The sequence below is a fragment of the Panthera tigris genome, chromosome B4, assembly GCF_018350195.1.
Source record: "Panthera tigris isolate Pti1 chromosome B4, P.tigris_Pti1_mat1.1, whole genome shotgun sequence".
Classification (NCBI taxonomy): domain Eukaryota; kingdom Metazoa; phylum Chordata; class Mammalia; order Carnivora; family Felidae; genus Panthera; species Panthera tigris.
The window spans coordinates 113,804,810-113,823,109 of record NC_056666.1 but is presented as its reverse complement, the minus strand read 5'-3'; the positions used below and the strand labels follow the sequence as shown (position 1 = coordinate 113,823,109).

Here is an 18,300-nt window from a genome sequence, read left to right as displayed (position 1 = left end):
TGGGTTTTTTTTCTCTCCCTCTCTCTGCCTGTCCCTTGCACGTGCACACGTGCTCTCTCTCTCAAAATAAATAAATAACCTTAAAAAAGTAAGCAACATATACTATAGAGAAGTGCCTTTGTTCCAAATCAGTTGAATCTTTTCCCCTGTATTTTGGACCAACCTTCAGATCTCAGGAAAGACCAGAACTGCGTGTCTTCAAGCTAGGATGTTAAAGCAGGGTTAGAGAGAGAAAAATGCCAAAGCAAATGGTACTTCCGCAGTTTATCCTTGGTGACTCTGCATCAGCTCTAAGGACACTTCGTATATTATGAGAACAAATGAAGAAACATTTTGTATTTGTAGCTCTGATACACCTTATAGTTCTGACTCTGTCGTTCACCTAACATGAGTGTGTGGATGTGAGTGAAGCACTGCTGGATGCTGAGGATTCAAAGTTCTAACTGTTGAGTGTAAAGAGAGCCCTTGACCGGAAGTGGGCTTCTATCCATGTTCTGTCACTTGTGTACATTTCCAGAGGTGGTTCTGGGGCTTAAATGAAACAACATGTGTGAACAACCAGGTCAGTTTTAAGGATTAATTCTGGTGTCAATCCCTACACCTTGGAGTTCTAACTAAATTTATCTAGCTTTCTAATTCATTAGCTTCTGAAAAGCCAGTATCCTTCCTAAGGTTTGGCCATTTATCAAGTAGTTGAAGGTCTTGAGGTTTCATTTTGCCTGCTGTTAACTCAGACACACGGCTCAGCCCTTTCAACAGTTTCCATAAAAGAATCCACTGTGTGATTGCAAGCATTTTGCAAGTTGAGTGATTTTTTTTTTTTTAATTTTTTTTTTTTTTTAACATTTATTTATTTTTGAGACAGAGAGAGACACAGCATGAACGGGGGAGGGGCAGAGAGAGAGGGAGACACAGAATCGGAAGCAGGCTCCAGGCTCTGAGCCATCAGCCCAGAGCCCGACGCGGGGCTCAAACTCACGGACCGCGAGATCGTGACCTGAGCTGAAGTCGGACGCTCAACCGACTGAGCCACCCAGGTGCCCCCTCAAGTTGAGTGATTTTTATTGGAGAGTTAGGAGTTTAAGCAGCCAATGGTCATAAGCCATGTCCTTGGCTCTTGGTGTTTTTCCTCTAGTTTCTTTCTTCCTGTGTTGCTCCACTGCTCAAATTCGTAACTGCTTGATCAGTGTAACTCCTGCCTCTAAGTCTCAACAAATAGGTGAATAAAGAGCCCTGTCTACCCAAATTAAGACCCAATTGCTGCCCTCAATATGCTCAAGACACACACTACACTTTCTTTTTCCTTTTATATAAACTTTATTGAGGTAGAATTTACATACAAGTGATGCATCCATTTTAAGTGTACAAATTTAAGTTTTGACAACAGCTGTAAAACCAACATCTCGTTAAGATTTGGACTATTCCACCCCAGCACAACACTTAATTAAAAGATTATACTGTTTTGAAGTGTGGTTTCACTTTATATAGGGGGTGTCTTTCTTTGGTGTTACACATTACCTTTAACAACATCTTTTTCTCATAGGCTTTGGTGTGGTCATTTCTGGAGGTGTACTTTTGAACACATCCACAGGTTTCCTTATGATAAATTCCAAGATGTGAAATTTTAAAGATTGGGTTAATTTGTAATCCATCCCACAAGTGATGTATGTGAGAGCCAGTTTTCTCCACAACACTAAATAACTTAAAAAGTTTGTCTATTCTGAGTTTTAAGGGTTTTCTTGATAATGAGACATTGCCACTTTCAGAATAGGGTTACTTAAAATGCTTATTCAATTTCCTTGGGTGATTTTATTTTAAAAACATTTTTTCTTGCTGTTTTTGGTAAGTAGCACTTGCATGTGTTACAAAATCAAAAGGATACTCACTGAAGTGTCCCCCACCTCTGTGTCTCAGTCATCTAATTACTTTCCTCAAAGAAACCACTATTGGACCACATAAATCAATTATTTTATAATTTTGTAAGCTTTTGTTATTTTTGTTTGAAATTTTGTTGTTGTTTAGGTGCAGTTTTACATGATATCATATTCACACTGCTAGCAAACCCTAAGTCCAGCATTCATATTGCATTATTGCAGAGACTAGCTGTCCACATGAATCGGGTGAATCTGACCCAGTATTATACACAGACACTTTGTCATATAATATGTCTGCCTCGGTATGTGAATTTGTGGTTATTTCAGTTACATTAAAATCTGAGTTGTCTGGGTCATTTCCTTCTCTGGCTCAGTAGCACAGGACAAAATAATCATCTGAAATCACAGAAGAATAAAATATCTACTGAGTTATATACTCCAGCTGGATCTTTTGAGATTATTTAATTTTCAAACTAGATTGGTAATGTGTGAAACATTAAAATTTCTAACCTTGGTTTCTTGAGAAGTTTCATTTCAAATTGTTCCAAAAACCTTGAGGTAGAAAACTGAATCTTTAATACATCAGCCAGTATTGAGCAAATGATCATTATTAAACTCGACAAAAATGATTATTAGATCATCAAAGCTGCTAATGGGGCAAAGGAAACTTAAGCCCGATACTCTGGTGCTTAGTGTTTGGTCCTTTAAGTGCACAACTTGTAAGGAAGATATCAAGGCCATGGTTTTTTTTTTTTTTTTTTTCTTTTTTTTGTTTTTAATGTTTATTTTTGAGAGGAAGAGCGTGAGCGGGGGAGGGGCAGAGAGTGAGGAGGACAGAGGATCTGAAGTGGGCTCTGCATTGACAACAGCGAGTCTGATGTGGGGCTTGAACTTATGAACCGTGAGATCATGACCTGAGCTGAAGTCCGACGTTCAACCCACCGAGCCACCCAAGTGCTCCTCCAGGCCAAGGCTTTTAAGCAAAAGTATGAATTCGTTCATAAAGATTGGGTTTAAAGCCTTAAAAAGTCCTTTTTTCTGCATACTCCTGGCCATTTATGGCCACTGTCTGGCTCCTTAAAGCCTTGGGCCTACCATTTTTGGAAGTTCTTGAATCCCCCTTTACCTGTCAATATATGTATATTTTTCCTCTCTAGGGCTTACTTCAGTAGTAGATATGTTCATTCAGCCACTATGGAACGTGAGACACTATGTGGTGCTCATTATTAGGGCTGCAAATGCTACACCTTGGCCTTGACCTATAGGGACTAGTGTAGCTGGGGAGTCAGACGGGGGAAAGTGCATAAGGGATAGTTTTTGCAGAAAGTGCACTCCTACTGCCCAATAATACTCTTGCTTTTTTAATTAGCATCTAGTTAATTGCTTACCTCTTAAGTGACAGTTGATTTTCAAAATGGTAGAAATGCTTCTCTGTGGGCAAAATAATGGTTAGTGTCTTAAATGTCTTAGATCTATTTGCTAATTCTCCATAGCAGAAGGATTTTGGGTATGTGGAACTAGGTGTGTGGGATATATGTGGTAGGAGCACAGGATGGGGGGCTGGGCTTTCTGGGCTTGACTTACAGCTGTGCCAAGTACTAGCTTGTACAGCCTACTTGACTTCTACTTCTTTATCTCTTTAATACATTAGTCTAGCTCTAGGGTGGTTGAGAGGGTTAGAGTGCAGAGGAGAGCCTATCGTAATGCTGAGCATTATAGTGTTATCACTGCTTTCTGATTTGCAAAGATGCTGCTTCACTGTGAATTGGGAAAGAATGAGTATCTCCTCAGTGTGGGTAAACTTCATCATTTATGTATTAGTTCCATAAAATAGATGACCTTAAACATAATCCCCTGAAATGGGACAAATCTTTATAAAGCACAGTCAATGCCCATTTGTCAACAGTGGGTAGGGAAATGGTATATTTGAGGTAAATAATACATTGTGATTTTATTAGAATTGTTTTGATTTTAGTATAATCAATTTTCCCTGAGATAGATAACAATAAAGCTGATTTGTACAGCTGCTAAACTGAAGTTTTATTCTTTAATCCAAAGTATTTAGGATCTTGCCCTGCACAGCTTCAGGGGGTGCTATTCATACAGATTGTGACGTGAATGGTCCTCTCTTGGAGTTGTGCAGTGTGGCAGGCTTCTTAAGGGATGCTTGTTTTGGGGGGAGACAGAAATCCTAATATCTGATCGCTTCCTAATTTATCTCAGAATTAGTATGCAGTATGTGAAAAAAATAATTTTTTCTTTCTGTGGTTTGGATTTTGGACAAAATTATGTCAGCACAATTGAATTAAGAATGCAAATCTGGACCAACTATAACTTGTTTTTGTTTGCCTCATTGAAAATTCAAACTGCTTTTGCTTCTGTCCATCTTCTTGTCTGTTAATGTAAGTGTAGGACTTTTAGTGGAGACCTAAGGCATTTAGCAGTTAAGTTTTATTGTGATTACCACATTTGAAACCTGATGTAACTAGTGATCAGGGATTAGGTAAGTGATATATGGTAGCTGTACAAGTGTAGCCACTAGCTTGTAGGCTAGTAAAAGTGCCTATTTATGCCATACAGTTGGCAAAGATTATTGATTAATTTACCTGTAAAGCAACCAGGAGAACAGGATGCAGTGACACCGTAAACGAAAAAGTATAAAAATATTAAACTGTTTTTAAGGGCTTTTATTTTTATCAGGATAAAATATAAACATACTAAAATGTTAATTAGATTTTGGCTATTAGGAGTGTAGCCTATTTAAGTTGATACTATATTTTTCTTAGTAAGCAGGTGAAAAATAATTCGGAAAAAAGCAGGTCTCATTAGCAACAAACTTCTTTATTTAGTTAGATATTGGGCATTGGTGTAGATGTTGGGGATACAGTCCATAATACCTCTTCCCTCAACAGGGAGGTCAAAATATTGAACAGTAATTGTAAGGTTAAAGAGTATTATAAAAGGGACCTTCTACTGGAAGGAGGTATATAGCAGTAAGATTTAACCCATTCCAGTAATAAAATTTCCAATCAATTTTAGTGCTAGAGAGAACCTTTGAAATGTTCAAGGGACTACATTTTTAGAAGGCTAGGGAGGTAAGTGAGTTTGTATGGTTGGGTAACAAATTGGTACAGTTAGAATTGGGATTTAATTTAGTAGGTGTCCTAGCTCCAAGTTTTTTCCCCAGTAGATGTACCAGACTGTCTAGTTGAAGTTGGCTCTCTTAATGTGAAATTAGCTCCCTCTTTAAAGGCTGTTATACTAGGTAGAAGTTCTTTCATAAAGAGATTAGCCGACTTGGGTGCTCTCCTTTGATCTCATTTAATCCCAAAGAGATATTTCACTTCTTAACCTCTTCATCCACACCCCACCCCCTAGTCTATTAATTCTTACCTTCTCTTCACTTTCTTCTCTGTCTAGCTTAGACTTTGTATTTTTAGCAAGCAGTGGAGGTCAACTTTGGCTAGGTTGAATGGAAATAGTATTTATTGAGTTATTAGGTACCTCACATGATCTTCAAAGGTGCCAACGAGGCATTCAGGATCCCGAGGCTCAGAATCCCATCATGGTGGAGACTTCACTGCCAGCATTGTATGCATCACACTCTGCAGTTTGATTGCAGATGCCAAGTACAGCATGCTACTCTAGAACCCCTTCCGTTGCTGTCTGAAGGTAACTACTCCACAGTGGATCTTTCTTGTGTATTTTAGCTTTGATACACAGGTTTTGACTGAGCCTAGGTCTTAGATGCTGGGCAGACAGCTAGGAAATCTTGTGAGACTAAAGCTGCTGTTGAGGGAGCTGGGAATCCATAAAGGCTAGGGGATTATTTATTTCACAACAAGGCTCTTTTGCTTGTCAGGTTGTTAAAAGGAATGATGAAGGTCCATTATGAACCTCATTTTGCCTCATGCTGCCAGGCATTCCTTCTACGTGACTATAGATAAGTTTTTCTATTTTCAAACTTCCACATTCTTAAGCTCCCAGTTTCAGCATTACACTCAGGAAGGGGAGGGAAGATATGAATGAATGGGGGGGATTTTACTATTGCTTAATAGATGAGTTTGTAGACAAATGGCTACAATTACACATAAAGGCCTTAAAATGAATTATCAACTTCAAGTAACCAGTTAAAAGTTTAAGAAAGAAACCCACAATTGAGGTAATTTCTAACTTAAATGCTGAATTTTTTAAAAAGTACATGTTTACTGGTTTTTGCTAATACATCACTCATAATTTTAGTTTTCACTATATAGAAACAGGCATTTAAGAATTTTCCTATTTTCATTCAGGATGAATACAGAAGACCTTTCCTCCTCTGCCTACTAAGTTACATACGTCTTCCCCAAACCTAAAATATGCAAATATTTTAAAGATGCTTTTGATGGGTTTGTTAATGGTGCCTTAGGGACCTTGTTCAACAGCCCCAATCTCAGTGAAGTGTTACTAAGCCAGATCCTCTGTTCAGAGTTCTAAGACATCATTCCTAAGACACAGAATTCATTAAGACAGAAGGACAGTTACATTATTCAGATCATTAAAGACATATTTACAATTTTTGAGCTGGTGCTAAAGAAAGTCCAGGCAATGAAGTGTTTATATTATCCATCAAATCAGAAATCAAGAAAAAAATGGAGATGTTAACTTTCATGAGTCTAATTACAGTGCTGGGTATCCAAAGGACAGTTTTATCATTAAGAATTTTGGGGTGCCTGGGTGGCGCAGTCGGTTAAGCGTCCGACTTCAGCCAGGTCACGATCTCGCGGTCCGTGAGTTCGAGCCCCGCGTCAGGCTCTGGGCTGATGGCTCGGAGCCTGGAGCCTGTTTCCGATTCTGTGTCTCCCTCTCTCTCTGCCCCTCCCCCGTTCATGCTCTGTCTCTCTCTGTCCCAAAAATAAATAAAAAAACGTTGAAAAAAAAAAATTAAAAAAAAAAAGAATTTCATGAGTGTTTTATGAAGGAGTAGTTGGCATGTCTTTAACTGTGATGCTGATATTTAGAAATCTTTCAAAAATAGAAAAAAAAGAAAGATGGAGATGTAAAGTTATCTTTCCAGAAATCAATCTATCTATCTTTCTTTCTTTCTTTCTTTCTTTCTTTCTTTCTTTCTTTCTTTCTGTATGTATGTACATTTATTTTTAATGTTTATTGTTGAGAGACAGAGAGAGAGAGACAGAGCATGAGCATGGGGCGGGGGGAGGGGACAGAGACAGAGACTGAGAATCTGAAGCAGGCTCCAAGCTGTCAGCACAGAGCCCGACGCGGGGCTTGAACCCACGAACCGTGAGATTGTGACCTGAGTTGAAGTTGGACGCTTAACTGACTGAGCCACCCAGGCGCCCCCAGAAAACTTCTAAAATGTCTTTAGAAACCAGCAGGGACATAATGTGCTTCTAGTGTAGTGCTGTTTTTCGTGTTGTTAGTATTCTTAATCACATCTGTACCACCTTCTCTAAGACCTTGACATACCCTACTCTAAAATGCATCTTCCAAAAATTGACTAGGGGAGCCTGCGTGGCCCAGTTTGTTGAGCATCCAACTCTTGGCTTCAGCTCAGGACACAATCTTTTGGTTGTGGGTTCAAGCCTTGCATCAGGCTCCACGCTGTCATCGAGGAGCCTGCTTGGGATTCATTCTCATTCTGTCTCCCTCTCCGTGTCTCTCTCTCTCTCCCCATCCCTCTCCCCTGCTTCTCCCTCTCCCTCTTTCCCTCCTCTACCTCTCCTCCTCCCCCTCCCCCTCCGTGGACCCCTCCCTTTCTCTCTGCCCCTCCCCCGCTCGTGTGCTCTCTCAAAATAAATAAACTTAAAAAAAATTGAAAATTGACTTTTATGTGTACTTCATACTCAACATGAAATAACTTCTTGAGGGGCAAGATCTTTGTTTTATTCTTCCTTTGAATTAGTTGATACCGTAATGTCATGTACAAAGTAAACAATAAACATTGTTAGTAAATCCATATTTCAAAGTCATAACATTTCAGAGCATAGTGGTTTCATGTAATATAAGAGATAGGCAAAGTAGCTTATGTAATAGATAATTCCAGGTCAAAATGGCATACACCCAAATTTTCCATCAAAATAAAGCAGATTTATTCTATTTCATTTATGTTAATAAGACTATACTTCTTCAATTGCCAGTCCCAAAGGAAAAAAAAAATGACATTATGGCTTAAATTAATTTACCTCTTTCATGAAGCATTTCTTCATGATTATGAACTACTGAAAATAGCCCTTGACTTCTGTGTTATTTACTATCCTGCCAAACATTTGACATTTACTGTATATTGTTAATTGTCTTTCTGTATACCATTGAGATTAAGCAGTCAGGCTCTGAAGCCATACTGAGTAAACCCAGTAATCTGGATTTTAATCTTGGCTCTGCCACTTGCTAGCTTTGGTTATAATGTAAGTGGTCATTCTTAGTTTCTCATTTCCCTCGTTTGTAAAATGGGTATGAAGATTAAATGTTAATAATACATGTAGAGCACTTAAGTCACTATTTGCCACAGTTCGTTTTTATTGTTACTTGATCTTTTATTGATTCTCTGCCTATCTGGGCATAGTGCTTGATAATTGCATAGAGTCCCTGCCCTTGGCGGAATTTACAGACTAGTGGGGGGAGGAAAAGAAACAGACTATAGTATAACCTGGTGTACTTATTAATGGGACAAAAGAACTGGGAGGTGCTGGACAAGGAATTCAGGCTAGTGGTTTTCCTTATTGTAGGCACACTCTGTTAGTAGGATTTTCAGATTTTTGTCTTGTCAATGATTGGAATAATTTTAAATGCCGTTCCTGGGGTGGAAGTTACCAACTAACACAGTAAGTATAGTAATTCTCAGCTCCATGTGGTACCTAATCATGCAAGTATGTATTCACTGAACAAGCATTTGCTTAGCACTTCATTCACCACCACCATTTGGTAGCTGGAGTTCCTATCTTCAGACAATTTAGGGCCTGACTAGTCAGCTAACAGTTACTGTCCTAGCTATAGTAAGAGGAATGGTATAAATGCCCAGGAAACTGAAGTACAGGGAAGAGGCTTCCAGACTAATTCAAACCAGAGAAACAAGTTGGTTGACTGTACTTAGTTTTTCAGAAATCCTTCTCTGGCTTCCAGAAATTTGATAAAGTCAAATTATTGATATAGTCTTCGGGAGAAAAAACTAGAGCTTCTAGCCCAGGTTGTTCCGTCCCATCTTTTGGTTATTACTCCAAGTTGAATACAGAGTACAGTTGACCCTTAACACAGGTTTGAACTGTGCTGGTCCACTGACACGTGAGTCCACTCATACGTGCATCTTTTTGTTTTGATAAATTCAGTACAGTACTGTAAATGTACTTTCTCTTCCTTATGATTTTCTTAACATTTTCTTTTCTCTAGCTTGATTTAATGTAAGAATGCGGTATATAATATGTAAAATTTGTGTTAATTTACTGTTACAGCTAAGGCTTCTGGTCAACAGCAGGCTGTTAGTAGTTAAGTTTTGGGGGAGTCACAAGTTAAATGTGGATTTTCAACCATGCTGGGGGCTGATGCCCCTAACTCCTATGTTGTTCACGGGTTAACTGCACTTTCTGCTACTTACCAGTCCAACTGGAAAAAAACTTTTCATTAAAGGGGTACCTTGGTCTGAACTCTAAGATGTAGTCCTTGATACCTAGAGCCTTTGAAACAGCTTCTTCCAGTTTTTCCTTCTTTTCAGAGAAGGAAATTGTGAGGTTGATGTGTGTGGGAGTAGAGGGAGAAAAAGAGGAAGGTGGAGGGTATGCCTTGAGAATCTTTATTCTCATCTGACTTCAGGATAAGCATTTTTTAAAAACTTAGTGAATTACAGGAAAATAATTTATGAGCCATTTGTGAAGGAAAAGGTGTTGGAATAGGTAAGTGAGGTCTTTCATCCACTAGGGGGTAGTGTGGACTGTAAAAATTAAAATTATTTCTCAGGGATTGACCCTTAATTTCCTCATGCGGTTACCTTGTTTGAATTAATTTTTATCCATCTAGGTTTTTTCGAAATTGCTGCAAATCATTATTTTCAAGCACAGTCTTGTGACTGTAACAAACTAACACCCACATTCCTGTTATTAGTGATTCCAATGGTCTGACATTACTTTTTGTGTAGAATTTTTGGAGGGGAAAAAGTGATGCTTTTCTCTACCAGATTTTACTCACTGTATGAAATAAAATTAGTTTAATAACCTGTAAGTAACATCATTCTAACAGGACTGTCTTGTGTTTTCAGTTTCCTGTTCAGTAGCCCCATGTGACTATTGAGCAGTTGAACTGTGGCTAGTTTGAATTGATATGTATTATAAATCTAAATTACTGGATTTTGAAGACATTGTATGAAAAAGATTGTAAAATATTAATAATTTATATATATATCTTAAAGTTTATTTATTTTGAGAGAGACAGAGAGTGCGTGCACGGTGGAAGGGCAGAGAGAGAGATGGAGACAGAATCCCAGGCAGGCTCTGCACCTTCAGTGCAAAGCCCAATGCGGGGGTCAAACCCATGAACCATGAGATTGTGACCTGAGCCAAAACCAAGAATCACGCTTAACTGACTGAGCCACCCAGGCGCCCCAATTATTTTTATGTTGATTATGTGTTGAAATGATGCTATTTGGATATATTGTTAACTACAATATTAATTTTACCGTTTCTTTTTACTTTTTAAAGTGACTAGTGGAGAATCTAATTTAGTATTATATTTGCAGCTCATATTTCTGTTGGGCAGCACTGCTGTAGGGAAAACATTCATCGACCATTCTTTTCATGCTGTACATACCTCTAGCTGACTTTAGGATTTGTAGGGAAGTGTAGTAGGGAAATTGAGCACAACTTTGGCTCTGTTTCTAATCCCAGCCAGAATAAACACAGTCAATTCTACTATAAGGAGATAGTTTGCATTCCTAAAATTCATTGTGTTAACCAAAATTGTCAGTAAAAACCACCTGGCTCATGTATAAAATGTTAGGGGCATGACATTCAAAAATGTTGGTAACGTTTTTTTAAATGCCCACTTGTAGGGGGTGATGTTGTAAATACCCTTAAGTAGTTTACAATTATGTATATAATGATAAGTTGGCTTTTGCTTTTTCAGTAATCCCAAAAAAGGAGCCCTTGTTTGTTAATACTTTAGAATTGCTTAAAGATGTAGTTAACAGAGGTTGGAATAGACAGTAGGTATCACTGAGGCATCTGTCAGTTTTTCTAAGACTAATTGTGATAACAAAATTGATAATATTGTCCAGTATAGTCAGATGGTTCTTGGGTGAGATGATCTAAAATGTCTACAATTGGCATTATGAGTAATACATTGCATTTTGTGTTTCAGAGAATATTCTAAATAGGGGAAAACCTGAGTGCTGTAGATGTATGTTGGAAGTGTATAGAGAAAGTTAACTTTTCTCATATGCACATTACCACTCTTTTTCTAAGAACTCTGTTTATTATCTAGAATTTTACTGTACATTATTCAATCACTGCCTTAAAAAACATATAAGACCTTCCATTGCTATAGTGAGCACAAGCGTTACTGAACTTTAAAGGGGGGAATATACCTAGTTCGTGGGATTTAGTTGACAGACTGTCAAGTGTTACAGTTTACTGTGGTGTATAATTCTGGGATTTGCTCTTCAAGTCCCAGTAGATCTATTGATGATCAGATCAATTTGATGTTACTTAATTCCTTCTTAAAGTATTTATTGCGTGAAAAAAATATTTACAGCATGAATTATTATACTCCCTCTGTAAAATGAGTTTCCTTGAGACTTAATCATACTGTCACTTAAATTCATAGTCTACTTTTATGTACTTCCTTTTCTACTTTTTAGTAACTAATTCCCTAAATAGTCTAGGGTACTTTTTGTTCTGTATGACCTAAACTCAGTTGCTACCTGGGATTGGGTCCGAGGATTGCTTTTAAACAAGTAGGTCACAGTGCAACTAATGGTTATTCTATTTTCTTTAGAAACAAACTGTTATTTAATAAATCTTAAGATTTGTTATTGTGCTTTGCTCTTAACATTCTTTTTGAGTTGGTTGTATAGGGCTATGGCCGCCTTATGGGATCTCATTTAAGTCTTTCTGCAGTATTACATTTTTTGATCTTCATAGCAACTCTGCATGAGAGGTAATCTTAATTATATAGATAAGGCAGTTGAGGCTCAGAGCAGTGTAAATTATTTGCTTAGAAATTGTAGTTAAGTAAGCAGTGTGGTAGGAATTTGAACCCATTACTTACAGACTTGAAGAAATCACAGTGTACTTCACTGTCTTTCTACCAAAAAAATAATATAAAACTAGGAGGTGTTTTATAGTTTACCATGTGTGAATAGTAAGTAATATGAACGATTTTATTTCTTACCCAATTTTGCCTTTTTTGGGGAAAACAACGGACTCCAACTTCTGTGGGTGAGACTTGTTCCATTTGGTTTGGATTTTATTTGTTTTTCCTCCTATAATTTATGCTGTGGGTTTGGGAAATCAGTGCCATATAATCAAATAATTATGCATCTGTTCATTATATCAAAATCTGTGAGAACTTGAGAGCATATAAAAACTATTTGAAAAAGTCTTCCACACCTAAAAGCTTATTCTAGATTGTGCCCTGATGAAGTCTTGTAATTGACCAGGCCATGTGATATGTTTACGTGTACATTCTTTAGAAAGCCTCTGATTTTGCGGAGGAACTGAAGATGAGGAAGGAATGCAGTCTCTGACAGTGTGTTCTAAGAGTGATTTTGAGGCTATTTTGGGATATGATCTTGGAGGCCCTTCGGGAGCTTTTTATAGTCTTGACTAGAGCTGCTACTACTTTGTGTAACCAGGGAGTGGGGTTTGGGGCTCTTGGACCCCAGCCTTTTCTTTTTTTACCAATCTCTCTCTTAATGGGCTTCTAAAAATACGAAGACCTGGGACAAAATGAAAGGAGGAGGGAGGTGAGGAGAGGCCAGAATTCAGGGAATTTTACCATCCGTTTTTTTTCTCATTCTTTTATTTACTCTTACTCTTCATCCTTAGTATCTTCACTTTTTTGCAAAAAATGAAGACCGGCCTCTTGTTCTGATTCCATGTTGGAGGACTTCCCACAGTGGGAGGCTTCATTATTGTATCTTGAGATGTTTTTAATGCTCTAAACATGTTTTACTTTGAACCTTAGTTTACAGCATTTCAGCTTCCCATTTGCCCTTGCATTGCCATGATTCAAACAAAGCAAAAAACAAAAAAACAAACCAAAAACCTAGTCTCTAATTAGAGACTAGGGTGTTTTTGGGTTAAGGCATTACTTTAAATGGCTATGAGTTTATTAACACAATTTGGGAAAGGGTTTAATTTTTTATCTGGATCTTATTATTTTAGTATATGAAAGGTAAATCTTTTTTAGTATGTGCACTGTAGGCTTAGAGTGAAATGGTATTAAGGTGTATGGGTTTTCTGAAGTGAAGGCAGCATAAATACAGTATTCTCATTTTTTATATCTAAAACTGTTGATATGGCAGTGTTCTGAAACTTCTGATTGCACATGCTTATTCAAAATGTTGAAAATATATTACTAATATATGAAATTGTACTCAGTATTGTCCATTTCCGTTATTGCATGTTAACATTTTTTGGCTGTTTGTAAGTTGTTTATAAATAGAAGTTAGATTATTTCTTCCTATGCCTGAATGGATCCTTTTGTTTTCCTCCTCTGATGTGCACATCCTGCTTTGAATAACCCTGCTTTAATGTTAAAGATGAAATTCTGATAGTTGATGTGCACATCCTGCTTTGAATAACCCTGCTTTAATGTTAAAGATGAAATTCTGATAGTTTATTCCTTGTTCTTTGTGACATCAAATAGATTCATAATTCAGCAAGTATTTATGGAACATCTGTGGTGTCAGGCACTGTTCCAGATGTTGAGGATATAGCAGTAAATAAAACAGGCACAAATCTCCTTTTATGGCACTTCCAGTCTGAACAAAATAAGTTAGATATGTAATATGTTAGTAGTGCTGTGGAGATAAAATAGGGGAACAGGGATAGAGGGAGGGTAGAGGTTAGGGTGGAATGGGGTTTTGCAGTTTCAGTTATGGAGGCTTCACTGAGAAAACACATTTGCATGAAGATCTTCGGAGCTGAGAGACAAACCACATAGAAATTTGGGGGAAAAGAGCAAGTGCAGAGCTGTTTGAGGGAGGAGTATGGCAGGTTGGAGAGCTACAAAGAAGCTAATCTGGGTGAAACAAAGTGCCAGGGTGGAAGCAGGTTGGGGGAAACATAGCTGAAGATGAGTTAAGAGTAGGCTGAGTGAGGGGATCGCGTAAAACCTCTTCTTGGGGGGCCATCATAAGGAATTTGAAAAGTCTGTGAAATACAGACCCAGGAGGGAGTGGGGAGCACGGTCAGAAGCAGGAAGTACAAAGTTAGGCTATTGCAGTATGCCAGGTGAGAGCTTGATGGTGGCTTGGATCAGAAGTGTAGCCGTGGGGTGGTAAGAAGTAGTCCAGCCATGGATATATTTTGATGTTTAAGCCAACAAAATCTGCCAATCAGGTTAGATGTGGTGGGTTATGAAGGACAATGTTTGATCCTGCTGGAAGGATGGATTTATAGTTAACTGATAAAAAGAAGGCATTGAGGGAGGAGCAGGTTGAGGGTGGGGAATGCTAAGTTTGGTGCTTATCAGATATTCAAGAAGAGCTGTTGAACAGGTCTTTATGGATGGAGGAAGTGTGATCCAGGGGAGAGATCTGTGCCGGCGGATATGAATTTGGCAAGGCGTCATACAGAGTGTATTTAGTATTTAGATTCATTGGACTACATGGGGTCACTATGGAAGTGTGTAGTTGAGAAGCCCTAAGACAGGGCCCTGGGGCACTTCAGTGCTGGGGAGATAAGAACCAACATGGAGGTTGCTGCCAGTCTAATAGGAAGACAGGAGAACATGGCTAATGGAAGCTGGGTGAGGAGCAAGGAACAAGGAGGAGGGCAGACCAGCTAGAAAAGATGTTCCATTTAGGTCAAGTAAGATGAAGATTAAGCATTGTCCATTTGATTTAACTGTGCGGGAATCACCGCTGACCTCAACAAGCAGGTTAGTGGCTAGACCCTGATTGGAGAGTTGTGTTCAAGATAGGAGGGGAGGAGAGAAATTGGAGACAAGCAAGCATAGATAACTTTCAACAAGCAGCTGAGCAGTGGGGCAGTAGCTGGTCTGGGGAGAGTGAGGTCAAGGTCATTTGCCCCTCTTATTGGGCGAAATTATAGCAAGTTTGTACAGTTTGGGAAAAATCCAATAAAGAAGGGAAGATGATTCAGGAGAGGAAAGAGATGCTAGAGCAATGTCCTTGAATAGGCAAGAAGGAGATAAGATCTAGTGCTTTCTTTAGAGGAGAGGTTAGTCTTAGCCAAGAGTGATGGCCATTTTATCGACAGTGACAAGAGGACAGGCAGAACACGTGGGCACGCAGTTGAAGGTGGGTATACAGATGCTACAGTGGGAACTTAAGGCGGTGTCTTTTTTTGTGAAATAGAAAGCAGAGTTCTCAGCCAAAAGTGAGGGTGAGAATGAAGATGCTGGAGGCTTGAAGAGAGAGAACGTTCGAGTACTTTAGGAGAGAGGGAGAAAGATGGAAAAGAGAACTAAAGATTGATTGTTGGGGGAGCAGCGTAAGGGTTCGTCGTCAGGGTTGTACATATTTCTCTAGCCCTGTTGAGGTGCCTAGGCACTTGTCCCTACTACATTCCCTTCTGTTTTTCAGGGGAAAGGTTTTTAGTGACTTTTAGCACTAATTTTACTTTTTATTTATTTATTAAAAAGATTTTATTTTTGAGTCATCGCCACACCCAGTGTGGGGCTTGAACTTACAACCTCGAGATCAAGAGTTTGCTTGTTCCATTGACTGAGCCAGCCAGGCGCCCCAAATTTTACTTTTTAAACAGCTTGGTTTTAGTGGAGTTTAAAGAGAGCAAGTTGCCTTTACTTATGTGATAATTCCAGTGTTATTTTCTTTTTTCTCCTCCCTCTCCCCTCTCCTCACTTCTCAACTTAATATAAAATCAGTTTCATTAGCCTAATTTTTATTATCAACATATTTTCAGATATTTGTAGCTACAGAGTATATGTGTCATCAGTATTCATTTGCTTTTGCATTCAGCTGATTGGGATGATTTAAATAGTCTTATAAAATGAATAAAAACCCACCAGGAGATTGGAGAGGTTCTGTTAAGTCCAGTTCCAAGAGGTGAACTTCTTAATTTTTAATTTGGTGTTCAGCAAAGTGACATTTGTTTGACGAATGCATTGTCTTTCTATTGTAGGAAACCCAGCGTTTGCTGGCGGAACCAGTTCCTGGCATTAAAGCAGAACCAGATGAGAGCAACGCCCGTTATTTTCATGTGGTCATTGCTGGCCCCCAGGATTCCCCCTTTGAGGGAGGGACTTTTAAACTTGAACTATTCCTTCCAGAAGAATACCCGATGGCAGCCCCTAAAGTACGTTTCATGACCAAAATTTATCATCCTAATGTAGACAAGTTGGGAAGAATATGTTTAGATATTTTGAAAGGTAAGTGTTACCTTTATTAATATATGCTATTAAGTAAGATTTCTCCTTTTTCTCTTAAGCATTCCATGTTGAGAATCTGAACATTGTAATCTTGCCTATTATATAAAGACCACAAAGGTCTGTGGGAATGAAATGCAGTAGTTCTGGGGCTGTTGTTTCATGCTTGATCATTCTGGGCCTGTTGCCTTCATAGATAAGTGGTCCCCAGCACTGCAGATCCGCACAGTTCTGCTATCGATCCAGGCATTGTTAAGTGCTCCCAATCCAGATGATCCATTAGCAAATGATGTAGCGGAGCAGTGGAAGACCAACGAAGCCCAAGCCATAGAAACAGGTATTTAATATCCATTCTCCTTCACACCACTTCCACTTTTTAAAACAAATACACACTACCTTTTAAAAAACTTCTTTTAGAGTCTTAGCAAAAAGAAAAAAAATCCGTATCGAGAGGAGTAAGTCAGACCCCGCTTCTAGTATATGAGCACCTCTTAACGGATGTTTAAGCTCCAACTTACGGCCTGCTTCATGACCCCCAAATTAAAGACAGCCTGTAATTGGGGGAGCTCTTCAACTCTTGGATAACCTATACCTGGTGTATCAAATACCGTGTGTGCGCTATTTATCTAGCAGTACATAGAGAAAACGGAAAGCTTTTTATAACTCCTTGAGCTGCTTTTGTATTTCATCTGATTAATAAAACTATGTGTCACTTTCGAGCTAGGGAGTTTGAAATCAGTGAGCTTCTTCCTGCTACAGATTTTAACGAAATTAGTGGAGAGCATTATATATCTAGAAATGAAGGAGACAGAAGGAGACAAGTCTTTTCATCCTGTTGAATTCTGTAGAACTTCTGGATTCCATTGTAGTGTTTTGGTAATTAGACCTATATAGGCTTTCTGTCTGATCCAGATGACAGAAAGATGGCATGAATTTAACTTAATACTAAGTAATTTTTATAGAGTTTGGAAAGTAACATGGAGCTAAGTAAAATAATAATTGCATGTTTGTTTTTGTCTACAGCTAGAGCATGGACTAGGCTATATGCCATGAATAATATTTAAAATCGATCTGATCATCAAGTGTGCATCACTTCTCCTGTTCTGCCAAGACTTCTTCCTTTTTTGTTTGCATTTAATGGACACAGTCTTAGAAACATTACAGAATAAAAGCCCAGACATCTTCAGTCCTTTGGTGATTAAATGCACATTAGCAAATCTATGTCTTGTCCTGATTCACTGTTGTAAAGCATGAGCAGAGGCTAGAAGTACCATCTGGATTGTTGTGAAACGTTTAAAGGCAGTGGCCCCTCTCTGCTTTTATTCATTTCCACAATGATGGTTAAAGTATAAAGCACTGTGAATGAAGGTAGTTGTCAGGGTTAGCTGCAGGGGTGTGGGTGTTTTCTCTTTATTATTTTTTTTGAGGGGGTGAGAGGTAGTTTTAATTTTATGGGCTCCTTTCCCCCTTTTTATGGTGATCTAATTGCATTGGGTAAAAGCAGCTAACCAGTTCTTTAGAATATGCTCTCTAGCCAAGTCTAACTTTATTTAGACGCTGTAGATGGACAAGCTTGATTGTTTGAACCAAAATGGGAACATTAAACAGACATCACAGCCCTCACTAATAACATTGTGACTTTGCTGTCAAGTGTAGAATCCTTCCTTCAAAAAAAGCTTGTGACCATTTTGTATGGCTTGTCTGGAAACTTCTGTAAATCTTATGTTTTAGTAAAATATTTTTTGTTATTCTACTTTGCCTTTGTACAGTTTATTTTACTGTGTTTCATTTTCCCAATGTGACAATCGTATTTAAAAATTAAAACTGATGGAACATTCTGTTTTGGTCTTCACCATCTGACAAG

The 18,300-nt window shown here is 38.4% G+C and overlaps 1 protein-coding gene across 1 annotated transcript in view; it reads left to right on the top strand.

The window, feature by feature from the left end:
* UBE2N (ubiquitin conjugating enzyme E2 N) overlaps positions 1–17,657 on the top strand; it is a 35,554-nt gene extending 17,897 nt beyond the window's left edge. Inside the window, exons 2-4 of the mRNA XM_042992889.1 lie at positions 16,193–16,439; positions 16,633–16,773; positions 17,460–17,657. Of these exons, the coding sequence (XP_042848823.1) occupies positions 16,193–16,439; positions 16,633–16,773; positions 17,460–17,500 (429 nt within the window). The 3' untranslated portion in view covers positions 17,501–17,657. The remainder of the gene's footprint in view (positions 1–16,192; positions 16,440–16,632; positions 16,774–17,459) is intronic.
* Positions 17,658–18,300: the final 643 nt, after the last annotated feature.